General features: G+C 40.1%; 1 protein-coding gene across 1 annotated transcript; it reads left to right on the top strand.

Annotated features, from left to right (window-relative positions):
• The first annotated feature begins 7362 nt into the window (after positions 1-7362).
• LOC145040701 (uncharacterized) lies at positions 7363-8930 on the top strand. The gene is made up of 5 exons (XM_078988608.1): positions 7363-7503; positions 7586-7834; positions 7947-8080; positions 8454-8710; positions 8827-8930. The coding sequence occupies exons 1-5, from the start codon at positions 7363-7365 to the stop codon at positions 8928-8930; spliced, it is 885 nt and encodes a 294-aa protein (XP_078844734.1).
• The last annotated feature ends 12979 nt before the right edge of the window (positions 8931-21909 follow it).

Below are 21909 nucleotides of genomic sequence, written 5' to 3'. Positions count from 1 at the left end.
GTCAAGCAAGAGGAACACACCCAATCACAGCCACCCCCATAGTGGCTCACAACAGTCGGAGAGAAACGCCATCCACAGTCGCACCCGCTGCTCGATAAGGCGGTGGCAGCGATATCTTGACGATAGAAGAAGAAGAGACGAAGTGGCGGTGTAGCGGCAACACAGAATGGAGCGGAGAGGAGAAGAGATCCGTCAGCGGGAGCATTGATGAAGAACCAAATGATAGCGATGGTGGCCTCCGGCTTCATCATCTGTGGCGACGGTTGAGAAAACGACATCAGCCCCGATGTCGAGCTCGATCCCTTCGTCGGAGTCGTGATGGCAGTCGCTCTTGGCTCACTGAAGTGTTACGGAGGCGATGCCGGAGGTGATAGAAGAAGGGGTGACGGCTGGAGGGAGGTGGGGTGACGGCTGCACATAAGGGGGGCGTTTAGGGTTTGCTAACTGGTGAAGCAAGTTTTTATACCTGAGGCTACTAAACATTATGCCATAACGACATAAACAGTCCCTCCTTCCCAAAATATATTCAAATGAAATCCTGATGATGGTATTTTAGACCCTTAAACTTTCAATTATGACTTTTTAACCCCCGTAACTAACTTCTTGCCACCCTATTCCGCTTTTAGGGCTATTATGTATTTATTACTTTACTTATTTAATAAATAAATAAACGGGGTATTACAACTCTCCCCCACTTAAATTAGATTTCGTCCTCGAAATCATTCCTTACCATTTCTCATTTGCCAACCACTCAGCAACATGGTCACCATTCTGGGCACACGCTAGCCCACCTGGGTAGCTATGACCAAATCTTCGCAAGCCCTAATATCCTCAGGTGAATGAATTTCTCGCAACAGGATCACTTCTACTTCATCGGAATCTACTATCTCGAGATGGTCCAAATCCCTGACAAACCACTCATACTGAATCATTATCGTTGAACCCAGTCTGTCTATCTCACAACTGACCACTTAACTTCTGACTACTCACGGTTCCCACTATAAAACAGGGTCACAGACCCAAATATCCTTGCACATGACTCATACTTGGTCAAGGCTCAACTAATCACGCTGTGGGTGACTTGTCACTCCCCAATAAACTAGATATTATGTGCGCATATGCAACTAAAACACACATACTATCACTGACCAAACATTGAAACTGCCCGAACACTGCATTGCCTGAAGTAGTATACGCTGCTACATAGCTGTTTACCAAAAGCTATCGAGACCTCCTGGGTCCCAATTCGCTTGCCAATCCTCTAAAATATTGGGTTTACACCCGGCTGCGGAGCTAAAGGGTTCACTACTTAGTCGCCTCACACGACTTCTGAACGAAATCCTTCTCTAGAACTAGTTGCCACTAGTTATCATGACACTGTGACTCTACTACCTTCCGATATAACCGATCGGGTCCATACATCGAATCCTGTCATCTTCAAATCCAAGGCTGAAAGTGATTGCTACCTGACCAATGGTAGCCTTATCTCACATGTCCTGAAGCAGTCTGTTACTTCTCTGATCTCATAACTGTAGTGGCGCTCCTACAGTTCTATCATTGGCTCAACCAGATCTAATCCATCTGGGTAATTCCGAAATCCAATAGGTGGATTTCCATATCCTCACTGCTACACCCGAACTGGTGGGTACTACTGTTCCTTCTGCATCCTAACAACGCGCTCACACTATCTACTAACCTGGTGAATGCTGCGGCTACACCCGCAGTCTCACAACACTCTGTCTTTATCTGACCACTAGTGAATGCTACGGCTACCCCCGTAGTCTTACAACACTTTCCATACTATCTGACTACTAGTGAATGCTACGGCTACCTCCGTAGTCTTACAACACTTTCCCAACCGGGTCGAACACGCACTCGACCTAACCATCAACTAAACTCGAGTCCTAACCGGAACTCTAACCGGGTTCCCAAAACCTGCTATCACGTGACCCCAGTGTATCAGTACCACACCCATGCGCATGATCAAAGCGTCACAGTAAACCACGAAATCATCTACACCCTCTGGCAGGGTGAGAATCAGTGTCTCGCATAACTACTGTATGAGAGTATTGAAGGATGCCTGCTATTCAGACCCTCAACGAAAGGTCACCGACTTCTTGGTGAATCCGGTTAAAGGAACCACAATCTCGGTGAAGTCCCATGTAAATCTCCGGTAGTAACCTGCTAGACCCAAGAAACTCCGAATCTCAGATGGAGACCTCGGAATTTACCACTGCATCACGGCCTCTATCTTGGCCGTATCAACTAGAATACCCTTCCGGTTGACAAGGTACCCAAGAGATTGCACCCCATGCAACCAGAACTCACATTTGGAGATCTTTATAAAAAGTCTCTCCCCCACTTAGATTCGACTAAGTCTTGACTGCACGCAAGAATTGAAGGATTTCCAACCCTTCTCGCTTCCTAATATCCCCTTGATGTCAACCTGTACTTACCAGTGATAGCGATTCATCACCAATCAACCCTTAAGATCGCCCATCCTATGAAATCTAGAGGAGCACTCTTGAAATCTGGTCCAATCTAATGCCTCAATCCATCTCCCATGCTGTCAAGTGAAGACCTTAATCTTCACTCTGGCTGACAAACCCTTATTCCCACTTCCAATCTCACAGCACCACTGAACTCTAACCAAACATAGCCCACGCTAGAGTACAATTCTCTTGGTCATGCGATGACCAACCACTTATTCATCTAATACCCGCGATGTTTGGGGAAATACTGGTCATCTTCTACTGATATGACCAATCCTGCTACCCTGTAGCAGCCTAAACCCTTGGAGTGATAAACTCCCTTGTGTACCTTCTCATATACGCTGCACCGACTCAGACCCTGCTGGCCTCTCACCTGATGTTCAAAAGTCATGGGTCTCTTCCCGGGACCCTCTACTATACGCACCTGGCACACACCTCTCTTTCCAAGGTGCTCCAAATCAATCTCGCATCTGAAACTCTTGGAAATCATATCCTTCAGGGTCTGACAACCTGTCACGCGCACTAGCTCGCTTGCCAATGGCTAAGCTACAACAAATGGAACATCCTCTGTCCCCAAATTGGGTCACAAAATCTTCCCTGCAGCTTCTTAGATTCTCCAAGACTCTCACTGATTCGAGTATGGATCCTGTGTTTTCAGTAGTACGGGCCCAATACTACCTTCCACACCTATCCATACTTTCCACAGCAATCCTCCCGGATCCTCCAAGTCACTTCCTCAATTGGTACACCCAAGTCTAACTGAGCCTCACTACTAACTCACTGAAATATATCCTAGGCTTCCCAAGGTTCCTGAACTCACCCAATCCTCAGCTGCTGAAAGATTCCCAGTAATGTCAACTAGCTACCTTATGAATATAGCCACATGCAACAGAGATCAGATAATCCTTCGAGTAAAAGACCATCCCTAGAACGGTTGGACTCAGACAAGAGCTGCGCAATATGATCAAGTCTCGCACTCTGAGATTATCTAGCCTGTGTCCCATGTAACCTAACATATTCACTTAATAGTTAACTCACATTGCTAAGAGTCCCACAAAGCACAAAGCAAGCAGCATTCAGACAATGGGAAACCTAACCATCATATTCCAATAAGATCATTCTATCCTCTAATCAGCGATCTGTACATGCAATTCAAAGGCTTATACAATCAGGCATAACCTAAACAGGCTATCATATCACTGACTGATCAGTACTAGCAAGCAAGTCTACAAGCACATACAATAGGCATATAAGGCATCCTCCTAGATCCATAGCCCTAATCTAGCATGCAGTTCTCATAATCATATCATATCATATCATGTATGGGTATCTTGGGGAAAACTTACTTGAGCTAAGCTGATTGCACGCATCACACACTTTGTTCTTCTCAAAGTTCTCTTCTCTTTAAAGATTCTTTTCAAACTCCTTTTTATAAAATGGTTTTACTTTTGAAAATTTTCATACCAAGCCCTTAGTTTGAGTTCAGACACACCCGAGAGTATGTCCGAATCCCTCAAACCATGGCTCTGATACCAACTTGTAACATCCCAAAAATACAGGCCAAAAATTTCATTTTAAAATATGTCATTATAAAACCAACAGTGTGATAAAATATCTGTAACATCATGTCATGTCATAACGAAAGTAGAAATAATCAAACGTGTTATCATAAAATAATATCAGAGTGTAATCCCAAAGATCTCATGTGCGGAAAACCATAGTGTGATGCGCTGCGATCAAGCCGGCTCCTTTCCTTTAGACACGAAGTACCTGAAACCAAAATTGAAAACCGTAAGCACAAAGCTTAGTGAGTTCCCCCATCATACCAAATACCATACAATCACATAGCATACATACTATCGGGTAATTCTGGGGTGCCCGACCTACCCGTGTCAAGCCATTCTGGGGTGCTGACCTACCCGTGTCAAGCCATTCTGGGGTGCTGACCTACCCGTGTCAAGCCATTCTGGGGTGCTGACCTACCCGTGTCAAGCCATTCTGGGGTGCTGACCTACCCGTCGGTCCTAACAACCGACCCTCAGGGACTATTCCACCCCCTACTGCTACTATCACATATATCATAACATAATCATACTATCAAACATATCTGGGGTGCCTGAACTACCCTTCGGTCCTAACAACCGAAGACGGGGACTGGTCCCCTCATACTACCTCTATCGCATATAACATAACAAGCCAACATGCAAACATATCATCACATACTGTCAGATGTATCTGGGGTGTCTGACTACCCTTCGATCCTAACAACCGAACTCGACTACTATCACATACAACATATCATGCTAGCATATAACCTAGATGATATCACAAAGACAATCATCTATCATACGTCTCCTACTGGTGGGCCGACATTGTGGCCTTAGACCCACCACTAATGGAAGGTAACTCACCTCACACTGCTGAAGTCCCGAAGACACAATCCCACACTTGCTGAAGTCCCCCAAACTCGACCCCAGCTGCTGGCTGACAGACTCCCGAACTGTTAACACCAAAATAACACCCAATTAATAATTGGGTCCCAACACATAACCATAATACATACTTGGATAATTACTTCACTACCTCAGACTTGGCTTATATAAGCCCAAGGGCCAATCCATAGGCCCAAAGCAAACTAGGAATCAAAGCCTAGCATATGGCCCAATTTTCCGAATTGGGCCCAGGCCTATATGTGGTCTTATTCTAAGGCCCAATATTATACAATCATTAAGGCCCAACTATGGTCCATCTATGGCCCAATTTTCAAAATTGGGCCCAACCCCTTACATGGGACTTACCCTAGGCCCATTAAATTATTTTAGTCCATATAATTATTCCTGGATGGCCCATTAATAATCCAATCATCAAGGCCAAATAGAAAGGCCCAACAATAAACCCAAGTGAAGTTAGGGTTTCACATAAAATGCCGATTAGGGTTAAGTTTCCTACTTAACCCATTAAGTCCATCATTCTTCTACATAAGTCATATGGTGTGATTGGGCTTAATCACACAATTCCATTCCAATAGCCCAAATGTGGGTCTCGATAAGTCCAAGCCCATAATCCCAAATTAGAGTTTTCACATGAAATGATGATTAGGGTTCGGTGTTTCTTTCTTAACCCATTAAGGACTTAATCCATTAAGTCCATTATGCCTTATGTTAGTTTGCCAATGATTATTATTTATATCTCAAGTTATTAAATAATTCTCGTGTGTGTGACCCGATTAATTCCCCCAAATTAAGATTTACTGGCATTAGGGTTTTTCCAACTCAAATACTAGCCCATTATTAATTTGTTGGACTTTTAGGTTATTTAGGGCTTTATTGGGCCTATTAAGCCCACTAGAATATTATTAAGCCCATTAGGGTTTTATTAGGTCCATTAGAGTCCATTAGAGTTACAAGGCACATTAGGGTTTACAAGCACCCTAAACGAATCAAACTCACAAAGCGAGCACACCGCCACCCGACACGGCGGCCGGTGGCGGCAGGAAGCGGCAGCCACCACCCTAAGGTGGTGGTTTTCAATTTCATTTCATTATACTTTAGCTAATTACACTTTACAATGCTTTAACCAAAAATAAACACATGCTAACTACATTAAACACACACAAACCACCTTGAGGTGGCCGACGGTGGTGCATAGCGGCAGCCACCACCTCACGGCGGTGGTGGTGGCTGTTTTCAGTTTTCCGACCAAATGAAATCACCCATCACACACACCCATATGTATTTCTGCTTGCAAAACGAATCCAACACCCACCTGTGGTGGGTGGCGACGGCAGCAACACTCTAGTGGCAATCAACGGCGGATTGCAGCGACAGCAAGGAAATGGCCACCATGGTGGGAAGCCATGGTGGTTCCCATATTTTTCCAGCCAACAGAAGGCATACGCACACACTAACACAAGTCAAGCAAGAGGAACACACCCAATCACAGCCACCCCCACAGTGGCTCACGACAGTCGGAGAGAAACGCCATCCACAGTCGCACCCGCTGCTCGATAAGGCGGTGGCAGCGTTATCTTGACGATAGAAGAAGAAGAGACGAAGTGGCGGTGTAGCGGCAACACAGAATGGAGCGGAGAGGAGAAGAGATCCGTCAGCGGGAGCATTGAGGAAGAACCAAACGACAGCGATGGTGGCCTCCGGCTTCATCATCTGTGGCGACGGTTGAGAAAACGACATCAACCCCGATGTCGAGCTCGATCCCTTCGTCGAAGTCGTGATGGCAGTCGCTCTTGGCTCACTGAAGTGTTACGGAGGCGACGCCGGAGGTGATAGAAGGAGGGGTGACGGCTGGAAGGAGGTGGGGTGACGGCTGCACATAAGGGGGGCGTTTAGGGTTTGCTAACTGGTGAAGCAAGTTTTTATACCCGAGGCTACTAAACATTATGCCATAACGACATAAACAGTCCCTCCTTCCCAAAATATATTCAAATTAAATCCTGATGATGGTATTTTTGACCCTTAAACTTTCAATTATGACTTTTTAACCCCCGTAACTAACTTCTTGCCACCCTATTCTGCTTTTAGGGCTATTATGTATTTATTACATTACTTATTTAATAAATAAATAAACGGGGTATTACAACTGTCATTGGCGTTTATACGCATCTCTTATTAAAGAAGAAGAACTTTTTGAAATTAAAACGTTTAATGACGAGCATACATGTTCTTCATTGCTTATACACCCAAATCATAGGCAAGCAAATAGTGAAGTTGTGGGAACCATAATACATGACATTATGGGTCAAGGAATTTTGAGAGTTTAGAAGCCTAAATATATAGATATGAATGCTTTGCTATAAATAAATATGAGTTATTCACAAGCGTGGCATGCTAGAGAATTTTATCTAGGATTAATGATGGGGACCCCCGAAGAATGTTTCTCCAAACTTCCAGTTTATTTTCACAATCTGAAGAAACATAATCCTGGTATTGTGGCGTACATAAAAACTGATTCGGATGACCGTTTTGATTATTGCTTTTTCGCTAGTGGATGCACGGTAATATATTTGTTATTTTCTTAAATGTTTATAAACAAATTATATTGTTGATATATTAATGGTTTTTATATTGTTGTTGCAGATACGTGCTTTCCGAGAGTGTTGTAGAAAAGTTATTAATATGGATGGTGCTCATTTGAAGGGAAAGTACAAAGGCACCATCTTGCATGAAGTGGCTATGGATGGCAACAATCAGATCTTGCCTATTGGGTATGAAATTTGCCCAAAAGAGACTATGGATTCTTGGACATGGTTTCTTGAAAAACTACATGAATGCGTTGGTGATGTGGAAGGTCTGACAATGGTCACAGATAGGGCACCCGCAACTGTTGTAAGTATTCAAAGTGTTTTTCCAAATGCTCAATATGGATTGTGTGCTTTTCATATAATAGGAAACATAGTCCACACATTTGAAAAAAAAAACAACAATATTGTTTTGGAAGCTGGTAACAGCTTACAAAACCACTAAGTTTGAATTCTATTGGGGGAGACTTCGTAATATAAGAGATAATGTAGCGACATATCTTAGTCAAATTCCATGTGAGAAATGGACCACTGCGTATTTCCCTACCACGAGGTATGATTATATGACCTCAAATAGTGTGGAGTCCATGAATGATGTATCAAATAAAGCAAGGAAGTTGCATATATTACCACTTCTTGAGTACTTTCGTGCACTTATGCAGAAATGGTTTTACAAACGCAGATAGCTGCATGTATGATTATGTTTATTTTTAAATTATATGATAAATGTCATATATAATAATATATGTTTGTTTTAATATATAAAAGTACAACAATACTTATGAAGTGGGCTGGAGATATGGTTAAAAAAATAAAGAGGGGATTCAAGGATCGTCAGTATCCGGTGTTGATAATGCAACATATCAAGTGCATGATTTAAAAAGTGGTGGCATAGTGAATTTGAGGGAAAAGACTTGTTCTTGCAGATATTGGCAACCAACTGGTTTTCCATGTGGTCATGTGATAATGGTTTTAACGCACTTGAAAATTGATCACTGTGGGCATATGACTATAGATGCTTATAAAATTGAAACATATCGAAGAACGTATGAGCAGGTCGTATACCCTCTTTCAGAACTTAGTGACTGGGAGGTGCTGGATGACCTTGTGGTTGTTAACCCTCATGTGATGGAAATACATCAAGTCAATAGACCAAAAAGCACCAATCATATTCCCTCTCAAGGTGAGGAACCAAAAATAAGGTGTAGTAGATGCCATAGCACAACTCATAATGAAAGGACGTGTAAGGAAATCGTTCCAAATAACCAAAGTAAAAGTAAAAAACGTATTGGGCGTCAGGGAGTGGGACAAAAGGGAAAGAAGAGGAACTGACACAAGCGACCGAAAACCAATGGCAGCATGAGCTAGAGAACCAATGGACGCAACATACCGAACAACAATGACAGCTACAACCAGACAACCAATGGACACAATAGCTGAACATCAATGGCAGCAGCAGCCAAACAACCAATGGACACAACAGACTGGACATCAATGGAAACAGGGAACCACATAACCAATGGACGTAAGGGATTGAATACCGACCGCAAGAAGAGCTACAAAACCAATGGTAGGGTTGCACCAAGTACCAATGGCAACAACAGTCGGATAACTAATGGATGCAAGTGACAGTAAACCTAGGGATACAAGCAACAGAAAACCCATGGACGGAATACGAAAACAAATCAAAGTTTATGTGGTTCGCTTTGAATGAATCAAGTTTATTTCATAGTATGTTTATTATGAAGGTTGTATGTTTATGTTTTCTAAAGTATGTTTTGTAACCTATAAAAAACATGGAATATTTGTATAATTTTAATTAGTTTATTTATATGCACTGATTTGTATTACGTTATTTATATGTATTTGGTTTGTATTAGATTATTTACGAAACCAGTTGAGTTAACTTCTACTTTATTTCATATAACATAAAATACAAAACAGTAAAAATACATGGAAAACATACATCAGTAGCAAACTTATTACATAAACATTTCATTATTTTGAACCTTTTTTTTGTCAAAGTTTGTACATAATAATCACATAAGGTATTAGTGTATTTAAAAAAAAATAATATTAATAAACGAAAATGAATGCAAAAAAACGAAAAATAAAAAAAATTAAAATAAAAAAACAAAGATTCCGAAGAGTTGTAGAGGATCCACAGAGCCTTCAATGGATCCGCAGATGGTGCTCTGCAGAACCTTTGGTCATTTTCCAGTTTTCTTGGTTATTTTCTTCAAACCACCTCCCTTTTTTGGTCATTTCTCGAATTTTCTCTGTGTAAATTTGAGCGTTTGACCTCTTGTATAAAATTTCATTCGTCAACCTTAGGCTCCCATTGTGGCACACGAGTTTTATATAATGATCAACAACATCGGTTCATATATCTATTTTACCATAGGCAAGATTAATAACAATGTCAATTTGTTTATATTGTATAATGCACCCAACACATATTTACCAAAATTATATTAATCAAAAGTGCATTAGATTTTTCAATTAAAAAAACTCAATAATACAAATGAAAATGTGTAAAATTCACCTAAGGGTTTTTGGCACTATAGCACAACAATGTTTTGGCAATTTGCTTATTCAGTCATTTATGTTTTTTGTGCTAAATTTTTCATTAATGTTAGTAAATACCAGCTAATTACACCCTTATTCACCCGGTAAACGAAGCAACCGATTGTATTTCTTACGCAACATTATATTAAAAAAGATTTCTTATCTTACCTCATCTATGTATGAAAGCGAAGTCAAAATAATCACATTTATTCAGACATCACTACACTCTTCTTCGTTCTTCGTTCTTCTCATTTCTTAGTGAACAAAGAGTGAAAAAAAAACTAAGGTTCTAACACGTTTTGTCCAATCAAAGTCAGTAACCAGGCAACCAACCGACAATGTCATCCTCGACGCCAAACCCTAATGGACACTGCCCTGTAGTGGAGCTCAACTTCAAAGGTGTATTTCTTCGAAATCCTTTCTCGTATAAACTTGGTATGAAATTCGCATTCAACGATCTTGATTTTTCTGGAATGACACACTATGAATGTATCACCTTTCTGAAACTGTTTTTATTGTGACAACCCGGAATTTTCATTCGCTCAAACCCTAAAAGTCAATCACTTCTTATTATAAGTCAATTACTTTATTACTTATTTTAGAAAATTTAAAGTTTGTTTGATTATTTTAATATTATTCTTTAAACGAACGGGTGAAAGGAAGTATCGTCTCGGGTCTTGAAATTTTAAACCGCAAACACCTCGTGTCTTAGAAGTTCACAGCCAAACTTTTATGTTTGGGTCGGAAAATCATCCAAAAAACTGTGAACTCATGCATAAGCATGAGTTTACTCCCCAAAAGCTAGTCATTTTATGTTTACTCCCCAATCACCAAAAGAGTAAACTCAAAAACCCTCTCAAGTATCGTCCTAGAACTAAATCAAGATCTTCAAACTTGTAAGTGTTCTAGCCATTCCAAGTTGATATAACACTTAATCTAGTGTTTGTGCATCTATTCATCCATTCATTTTTGTGTTTTGATTAGATTTCCAAAAACACCAAGAACACAAAGGACACACACTAAGTGTTCTTGGACTTTTAGCATATTCCAGGCTTCCTTATAGTATTTACTTCCATCCTTAAGTCTTATTAAGTTAGTATTACATGTTAGCATCAAGAAAATATGCCAAGAACACAAGGAATAAGGTGTTCACAGTCCAAGAATGTTCTTGGGCCGTAAACACCAAGAAAGGCACCAAAGTGTGCCTAGTCCTTAATTTAAGCCCTAGTTGGATGTTTAAGCCTTCCTTGATATGTCTAAACCTTCCCTTGATGTGTTTAAGCCTTGAAAAACACCAAAGTCCAAAATTTTGATGTGTTTACGGTTTGGGGATCTCCCAAAATTGTAAACACCCTAAAGTGTGTTTATTTGGGCCATATTCCTTCCTTAGGCCTAAAAACTAACCTAGACAATTACCTTGATGAGCTAAGGACTTGAAAACATAGCAATACCAATTTCCATATGGGTTTAAGGTAGTAAACCCAAATGGAAATGACCATGAGGCCGTAAACTCCTCAAAGGAGTGTTTTGTTGCCCTAGTCCCTTCCAAAGGCCTAACCACCAAGTAGAAATGCTTCAAAGGACTTACAAAACCTCAAAAAAAACTTATGGTCATAAAATGTAGAGTTTACGACCGTAAACCCTTGAGTTTACTGTCGTAAACTCCTTGGGTAATGGTCATTAAAACTGTAAACTCCAAAGGAGTTTACCCTTGAACTCCAAACACTCTAGCTTAGCCCTACCAACACATGGATGCAACCCTTGTGATCTTTGAACACTTAAATCAAAGTGTTACCATGTTCTAGAGTGTCCTAACTTATGTTACTAAAGATAAAGTGCCTAATTAGTTATTTATATATTGATTATATGATAACTAGGCTCGTTGTGTGTGTACAAGTCTCCACTTGTCACCTAGCATCGTATCCGACACTTCAAACCAATCCACTCACTACAGGTGAGGTCATACCCCTAAATTAACCTTTTAAATGTTTTGGAATGTTTATAAATACTTTAATGGGGGGGGGGGGGATACAAGTAGAAAACAGCATGCTATAGAATCAACCACATGTGATTTATAACTGTGTTTTCATCCAACTGATTTCACATGCTTCAAAATGTGATGTATGAAATGGTTTTCTATCTTAAAAATACTTTGTTATCAAATGTATTACTTTTTAATGTTTATTAAAATGACATCAAGTCATTGTTAATTATTTTTCAAAACTCTTAAATGTCTTACAAAACCATTTTCATCTTCTTGAACAAAACTATATCTATACACTTATGTTCTTATATATGTATTGATATAATTGCTTTCATCCTTCATTCAGTTTCCCACACTCTTGTGTAGCAAGGGTGTATAAACCTGCTTGGACAATCAATTACCTTCCAGTTAACTATTATAGGGATAGTTAGGAGATACAAAACATTATTCCTATTACAAGGAATTACACTAGAGTCAGTTCATTCATGAGTCTATACTATACATTACATGCTACATGAATACGTCTACATCGATACGCTTACATGAATACATTTACATATATACATTTATTGTATACACTTTCATGAATACTTGTACCTAGATTCAGTAGGATGAGTTACTAGTACATTATGTGTAAATTGTTCTGCCTATCCTACTTCAAAAGGGTAACTTGACGGGACTAACCATTCCGGAACCCACCTGTTAGCGATAGAGGTAATGAACATCTACGGATGCCTACGGTTAATACTTATATTAGGAGTACCTTTACGGGACTAACCATTCCTTAAACCTGCTACTAGCTACAGAGGAAAATGAACAATCTACGAATGTTCTAGGTTATACATTTCGGCAGTCGCGATGTCGCATTGTCCTAATGCAAAAGGATAATACTTTCATGGTTATACTTTTCCTATTACTTTTATTTTGTGTTACAATCACATAAACGAGGAGGTAGACTATATATTGTTAATAATAGTCATAAAAGGGAAAACCATCTTTGTTACAACAAAACATTCGGGTCTTGGTAGAAGACTTCTCTTATACTGATAGGAAATATGGGATTTTCTAGGGTTTTCATACTTATATCAATTGTTTCATTCAAAGATTTACATGGCATTCATAACAGCTTTCCAAAACAAGACAATGACACCTAAATACTTATGAATTCACCAGCTTTATGCTAATACTCGCTTTCAAAATAACTTGTATTCTCAGGTCACCCGTAGACAGGTACGATGGCCAGGTTTAGAGAAGACTGAGCACAGACAAGACTCGTCTTTTATTTTGATTTCATATTTTGGTGTCTTATTACTTTTAAAGAACACACATGTATTAAATATTTAATTTTAATGCAATGGATGATGTTGTTGCTTTTTTACTACTTTGCATTGTTGTGATACTGTACATGACGTCCTCCACCCCTGAACGTTTCCGCCGTTCTTGGTTTTAGGGTGTGACATATACTACTGTGAGCCAGGTAAGCCCTTATTATATGGGATAGCTGCTATTGCTAATGATAGAGACTACGCTTCTTTCATTTTTGATGCTTATGGGTCCGATGGTATAATTCCCATTTATGTGGACCGTGATGGTCAAAGAATAGAGGGATGGTTTGGCTCTGAGATAGAAGAGGAAGAAGATAGTGACGATTCATGCATTGATAGCAGTGAAAATGAAGAAGAAATTGAAAACCTTAGAGATGTGGAGATGGACTTTAATGATGATGAAGTCATTATGAACATAACAAAAGGTGATGATTTTGTTTGAAGTATGTGGTGAAGAGGAAGAATGAAATAATAACAACATGGGTGATGATGTTGTGGGGGTAAAGAGGAGGAAAATATAGCTCAACAACATTCGATTTTTAATGAGTCGACTCCATGGAAAAAACAGCACCCAATACCTAGTATGAGATTCAAAGATCTAGCTCAATTAAAATTTATGTTATGCAACTACGTTGTTCACAATGGGTACCAACTTTGCTTTGAGCAAAATGATGGGAAAAATTGTTGGTTAAATGTTGCAATGGTGAGTGCACATTCAGGTTGTGGGAATCTTGGATGAGTGATGAATCAAGTTTCCAAATTAAGTCTTTAAATCCATATCACAAATGTGCAAGGAACTATAAGTTAGGGTCCATGGTCACTTATGCTTGGATAAGGAGTCATTATACAAGAGAATTCTTACCTAGACAAAAGATGAGTGTTAGAAAGCTTAGAACAACTGTGTCATAGAAGTTTTTTATTCATGTAAGTGTTGGTAAATGTAGGATAGATAATAAATATGCACTCTAACTAATAGATGATACCCTACTAAAACATTATGCAAAGTTGTGGTCATATGCAGAAGAGATTAGGAGATCAAATCTAGGTAGCATTGTGAAGCTTGATGTAAATCATATGCCAAATGGGAAGAACTACTTTAGTAAGTTCTATGTTTGCTTTGATGTATTGAAGAAACGGTGGAAGTAGGGATTCAGGAAGATAATAGGTTTAGATGGTTGTTTCCTAAAAGGAATATGCAAAGGGGAGTTGTTATGTGATGTTGGAAGGGATGCAAACAATGAGATTTATCCCATTACGTGGGCAGTAGTATGTGTGGAGGATAAGGAAAATTATAAGTATAGTGGTGCCCAATATGGAAGCATATTATGGAAGGCTTGTAAAGCAACTACAAAGGTAGGTTTTAAGGCTGCCATCAAAGGACTTGAACTGCTAGACCCAAATGCTCATATGTATTTTATAACATCCCAAAATTTAGAGCCAAAAATTTCATTTTTAATTAGGTAAGTTATAAAAACAGTAGTCTAAAAACATCATCAGTGTCATTCAAATCATACTCAAACCCAAGTGTCAAAAATAAATACCATAACATGTCGTAGTAAAACAATATCTGAGTGCAATCCCCAAGGACCTCGTAATGCGGAAAATCATAGTGTGATGCGCTGCAATCAAGTCGGCTCCTTTTCTATTGAAGAAAAAGTACATAAAACCAAAAATGAAAACCGTAAGCATGAAGATTAGTGAGTTCCCCCATCATACCAAATACCATACAATAACATGCTGCCTAGCATAGTCGGGTGCTGGCCTACCCCCTTCGGTCTCTTTCAACTAGTAACCGCCTAGCATATCGGGGTGCAGGCCTACCCCTTCGGTCTCTTTTAACCTGTAACTGCCTAGCATATCTGGGTGTTGGCCTACCCCTTCGGTCTCTTTCAACTGGTAATGAGGACCATTTCACCCCTACCACTAACACATATCATCCTATTACATAAACACATAAGTCACATATTGCCTAGCATATCTGGGTGTTGGCCTACCCCTTCGGTCATTTCGACCAGTAACAGGGTCTATCCCACCCTTCCTACCACTATCACATAATATCATAGCATACTAATACAATAAGCATAATAGATAGTGACATACCATACATTTATCACAAATACAATCATCTCAATTATAATCAACTACTAGTGGGTCGGCATTAGTGCCTTCGACCACTTCTACTGGAAGGTAACTCACATTGCACTGCTGAAGTTCCCTGCAAGAATTCCTTAGCTGCTACCCTAGCAACTCCTCAAGCTATCAATACCAAAATATCACCCAATTAGCTTGGGTTCTAACCTGTGATCCATAATCCATACTTGGGGTGAAATGACCGTTTCACCCCTGAGCCATCAAGGCCTAAACTCTAAAATTCCATGAAAGCCCATCAATGGCCCAATTTTCCAAATTTGGCCTAAACCCTTACATTGGACTATCCTGTGGAACCCATTCTGTACTTCATAACCCTCAAAAGTCAACCTTGGTCAAAGTCAAGTCAAGGTCAAAGTCAACATCCAAGTCAAAGTCAACTCTCCGAGTTAACTTAACTCATCGAGTTGTCTTTCAACTCAACGAGTTCCCATAAACCATAGAATCGTGATACTATGAATCAACTCATCGACGTCTCCCTTAACTCGATGAGTTCTTTCCTTTTCAAAAGAATCGGGACATACTTACATCAACTCGTCGAGTTCCTTTGTGAACTCCTCGAGTTCTTCAGTATGTTAACCATTCTTAATGCATTAAGACATTTCTCTCGAACCCAACAGCTCCAAATCTCATTCCTTTCCATTATGATGTTTAGAAGGGTAAAGTTTCCAACTTTACCCTCAAGAACCATCTACTACGCTTAAGACTCAAACCCTAGTTTATTTAAAGGTGGTCTTGATGCATTAAGCCCCTAAAATCCTACTACAACATACCAACATATAGATCTGATGTCCCATGGTGGACACTCTCAAATTTCCATTTTTTGGATTCACATTGGACATATTGCATGAATGGGACATGGAGGCCATTAAAGTTTGCAACTTTAAGCCTCAATAGGTTATATATGGGTTAGATCTATCCCATTAACCCCTGGAAACCTCTTCTCTTTGGACCATTTGATCAAAGCCCCAAAACTCAAGCTAAAACTTCAAGAAAAGAGATTTAGTAAGCTATATGTCAAGGTGACGACTTTATACCTCAAAGATGCAACTCTTGATGAAGGGTTTCTGGATCTAGAGTCACTCCTCCAAGATAGGTTCTTTCCTCTTCATGTCTCCTTTAAGAATCACCAACAAATACTCTTTATGAACTCACAACACTCAAAAATGGTCTTAGGGTCTCGAGGTTAGGGTCTTATTTGGATCTATGTTTTCACTATAAGACATACAACTTTATGAACACAAAATAAACCCTAGCATGCAACCCTAGTTTGGATCTATGTTTTCACTATAAGACATACAACTTTATGAACACAAAATAAACCCTAGCATGCTTCTATAATTTTCAAAATTTACATAGAAGTGTAGAAAAACATACCTTTGTTGTTATATAGCAATAACAAGTAGTTTCCTTGATCTCTTGAACTCTCTAGAACTCTTGAAAGCAAGCACCACAATTGTAGTGCCTCTAATGGCTCACAAACACCTTGAAGCAAGAAGGCAACTAAGAGAGAGAAGGGAATGATGCTAATTTCGGCCCTAGGGTTCCCTTGGAATCAAGTGGCCTTAAATTGAAGCATAGGGTATGTATTTATACTATAGGGTGCTAGGGTTTCAGTCAAAACCCTAATGGACAGCTTAGCCACCAAGCAGCCCAAGAAACCTTATGGAATGAGGCCTTGGACGAAAATATGATGATCCTTCATCATAATTTCGTTCCCCCTTAGTCCATTAGGTTTCCTAGCCCAAAACTCAACTATCACACAATTGACAGTTTATACCCCTTTATTTAATTTGTCTCTTTTAGTCACCAAATTAATTCCTAATTAATTTATGACTAATACTAATCAAATAAATATGATTTCTCCTTTAATATATTATTCTTATAATATATTAATAAATCATAATATCTCCTCTCTCATATCAAATTACCTTGTCAAGTTGCTTTGGTGAAGGCAACCCAAAAGGACCATGCACACTCGGGTCAAGTATATACCAAATATGGTTACTGACTTAGACATTAATCCAACAGTCTCTCACTTGGATAAGTCTAGTAACTATATCTCACGTATTACTTCCGTACCCGATAGCAATCGTAACTTTCAATAGCCGCTGTCAACTCTGACCAATAACTTGTCCTTTAGATAAGGGATCGTATAATCCTCTGTTCTAGATATCATGCTAACAATAATTATTGTCTAGCATTTTATTTCTTGATCTCTGATTCGTTCGACATAGAACTCAGTTGAACACATCAACTTCATCTTGACCGGGCCCGGCACATAAGTCAAACCAAATCATCAAGTGGCCGAGATATCACTTTTATCCTCATAGAATAAAAGGAACAGAAAACCGTCGACTAATATGCCTTTATCATTTACCAGTTAAACCATACACAATAATGCGTTTTATGACATCAAGTTACTGATGCGTTTTCGCATTATCAATGTATAATCAACTAGCAAACAATAACCATATCTCTAGGTTTAAAGATTATATGATATTATCATCTTGCGATCACTTGTGATGACATTCATGAAGTAATACCAGCAAGTGTGGGTCTGTTCCAATGCTCAATACTAATTTCATAAGCACTCATAAACTTTGCAGCAAACCTTTGCTATGTCTAAAACTTTTCAGACAATCTACAAACAAATTTATGACAATCTTTCGTCATATCTACTTCCAACATATGAGCGATTGTGGACTGTTCGAATAATCTCATTATTCAGGAAGTCAAAACATGCAAAAATCGGAAAAATAGATAAATAATCAACACATGATAGAACTTTCTTATAAATAACACACTTTTATTTAATCATCAATTGTTGAGTATGACATTATCTATTACAAGTTTCCTACCTATCTAATCTGAACTAATATCGTCCTTCAGCCCTACGCTCCTAGCGTGTTGAAAATGCTTGACCCTACTCAGTCCCTTCGTAAGGGGATCTGCTGGGTTATCTTCTGACGATACCCTCTTCACAACGAGGAGTCCCTCTTCTACCCGATGTCTAATAAAATGGTATTTCCTGTCGATATGTCGAGATCTGCCATGATCCCTTGGTTCCTTGGTTAAGGCAACCGCTCCTTCATTATCACAGAAAATTTCCATGGGCTCCTTTATGGATGGCACAACTCCAAGGTCTCCAATGAAGTTCTTCAACCATATAGCCTCCTTTGACGCTTCGCTCGCTGCAATATACTCTGATTCGCACGTTGAATCAGCTACGGTCTCTTGTTTGGAACTTTTCCAAGTCACTGCTCCTCCATTTAGGGTAAAGACCCAGCCCGATTGCGATCGGAAGTTATCCCGATCCGTCTGAAAACTAGCATCACTGTACCCTCGTACCCTTAAGTCATCACTCCCACCGAGGACTAGAAACCATTCCTTGGTCCTCCGAAGGTACTTAAGAATATTCTTAACTGCAATCCAATGTGCTCTACCAGGATTCCCCTGATATCTGCTGACCATGCTTAAAGCGAAGGCCACATCAGGGCGAGTACAAGTCATAGCGTACATGATAGAGCCTACTGCGGAAGCGTAAGGTACTCGGCTCATATCTGCTATCTCTGTCTCTGTACTCGGGCTCTGAGTCTTACTCAGCTTGGTATTGCTTTGGATTGGCAACTCCCCTTTCTTGGAATTTTCCATACTAAAACGCTTTAGCACCTTTTCCAAGTATGTATCCTGACTGAGTCCTATCAGTCTCTTTTCCCTGTTTCTTACTATTCTTATTCCCAGAATATAAGCAGCTTCTCCGAGGTCCTTCATAGCGAAACATTTCCCAAGCCAGGACTTGACCTCCTGCAAGGTTGGGACATCGTTTCCTATGAGTAGTATGTCGTCGACATACAATACGAGAAAGCTTATTATACTCCCACTGGCTTTGACATACACACAAGATTCATCTTCGCTTCGCAGAAAGCCAAACTCTTTAACCTTCTCATCAAAACAAAGATTCCATCTGCGAGATGCTTGTTTCAATCCATAAATAGATCTCTGAAGCTTGCATACTCTATTCGGATGCTTCACATCGACAAAACCCTCTGGCTGATTCATGTAGACATCCTCAGCCAACTTTCCGTTAAGGAAAGCGGTCTTTACATCCATCTGCCATATTTCATAATCATGAAACGCAGCTATCGCAAGCATCACCCTAATAGACGTTATCTTCGCAACTGGTGAGAAGGTCTCATCATAGTCAACTCCGGGAGTTTGAGTAAAGCCCTTCGCAACCAATCGCGCTTTATAAGTATGCACTTTCCCATCCATGTCCCTCTTCTTCTTGAAGATCCACTTGCACCCGACTGTCTTACGACCTGGTACATTATCAACCAAATTCCAAACTTGGTTGTCGTACATGGACTGAATCTCGCTGTCCATAGCCTCTTTCCATTTTGCAGACTCTGGGCCTGCCATGGCTTCCTTATAGTTGCTAGGTTCATCCAAATTTACTAGTGTACTATCACTAATAAACGTATCCCCTTCAGTAGTAATATGAAAACCATAAAACTGGGGTGGAACACTAGCCCTAGAGAAACGTCGAAGAGGTAAGGACACGTTAACAGGTTCAACAGGAGTTTCCTCCTCAAGTTGAGTGCCAGTGTCAGAGGTTCCTTCATCGCTTTGATCTTGAATTTCTTCAAGTTCAATTTGCCTCCCACTGTCTTCTTGACCTATCAATTCCTTTTCTCGGAAAACTCCTCTTCTAGCTACGAAGACAACATTGTCACTCGGTCTATAGAAAAGGTAGCCAAAAGACTTCTGTGGATAGCCGATGAAATAACACTTCTCACTACGAGGTTCAAGTTTGTCGTGAGTCTCTCGTCGTACGAAAGCCTCACAACCCCAAACCTTAATATGTGCCAACGAGGGAGCCTTCCCTGTCCACATCTCGTGAGGAGTCTTGGAAACCTTCTTAGTGGGAACTAAGTTAAGTATACGGGCGGCAGTCTCTAAGGCATACCCCCAGAAAGCTATTGGTAACGAAGTCCGACTCATCATAGAACGAACCATGTCCAACAAGGTCCGATTACGTCTCTCAGCCACACCGTTCAATTGTGGCGTTCTTGGAGGCGTCAATTGCGAAACGATTCCACATTCTTTTAGATAGTCGTGAAACTCAAGACTTAGGTACTCTCCTCCTCGGTCTGACCGAAGCATCTTGATTTTCCTGCCCAGCTGATTCTCCACTTCACTCTTAAACTCTTTGAACTTTTCAAAGGTTTCCGACTTTTGCTTGATCAAGTAGATATATCCATATCTGCTATAATCATCTGTAAAAGTCACGTAGAAGCAGCAAGCATCCCTTGTGGTGGATCTAAAGGGCCCACACACATCAGTGTGTATGAGATCCAATAAACCCTCACCCCTTTCACAAGTGCCAGTAAAGGGTGACTTGGTCATCTTCCCAAGTAAACAAGATTCACACGTATCATCATCCCTAAGGTCGAATGACTCCAACACTCCATCCTTTTGGAGTTGGGCTATGTGTTTCTTGTTGACATGGCCAAGGCGACAGTGCCACAAGCATGCTTTGTCTAGACTAGTAGACGAATCAATATTCAAAACATTATTTCCGAAATTATCAACAATCATCACAGATTCATAAATCCCATTACAAGGTAATGCATTGAAATAAAAGACACCATTCAAATAAACATTAATAGAACCATTACTATTATCAAAAGAATATCTGAAACCTTGTCTAAACAACCCGTGAAAAGAAATAATGTTTCTTGCCATATCTGGCGAATAACAGCAATTCTCTAAATCTATTCCTAACCCATTTCTCAACACTAAAGAATAAACACCGACTTTGGTCACAGGCGATGATCTTCTGTTTCCCATAATCAGGTTCATTTTCCCATGCTCCATTTCCCTACTTCTTTTTAGGCCCTGTAAATCAGAACAAATGTGGTAACCACATCCTGTATCAAGAACCCATGAAGTAGCAAATGATGAGTTATTAGATTTAATAGAATACATACCTGCAAATGTGGGCTTGATCTTCCCATCTTTTATGTCCTGTAGATATTGTGGGCAGCTTCGCTTCCAGTGGCCCTTTTGGTGGCAATAGAAGCACTCTGCTTCTTTAGGATCGGAAGAGGGTCTAGCGGGGCCTACTTTGGTCCCACTTGAGGACGAACCATCACGGGGTTTCCCCTTATGGTGGCTCTTACATGGAGCCTTCCTCTTTTTACCCTTTCCTTGACCTATCGCCATCACAGGAGCGGCCACAGCAGGGGACGGTGCAACGAATTTGTCTTTGAGGTTGCTCTCAGCAGTCCTCAATAGTCCTTGGAGCTTGCTCAAGGAGACCTCCTCTTTATTCATATGGTAGGTCATCCTAAA

The sequence above is a fragment of the Lactuca saligna genome, chromosome 4 (assembly GCF_052625555.1).
Source record: "Lactuca saligna cultivar CGN05327 chromosome 4, ASM5262555v1, whole genome shotgun sequence".
Lineage (NCBI taxonomy): Eukaryota > Viridiplantae > Streptophyta > Magnoliopsida > Asterales > Asteraceae > Lactuca > Lactuca saligna.
The sequence above is the reverse complement of the archived record's forward strand: the minus strand, read 5'-3'. Positions and strand labels throughout refer to the sequence as shown.

Bases quoted from the DNA above. Each gene is read 5' to 3' on its own strand.
- LOC145040701 (XM_078988608.1), top strand. From the start codon at position 7,363: ATGGGGACCCCCGAAGAATGTTTCTCCAAACTTCCAGTTTATTTTCAC. The intron at 8,081-8,453 runs GTATGATTATAT...TTGTTCTTGCAG, and splicing joins GCGTATTTCCCTACCACGAG to ATATTGGCAACCAACTGGTT. The intron at 8,711-8,826 runs GTGAGGAACCAA...ATTGGGCGTCAG, and splicing joins CAATCATATTCCCTCTCAAG to GGAGTGGGACAAAAGGGAAA.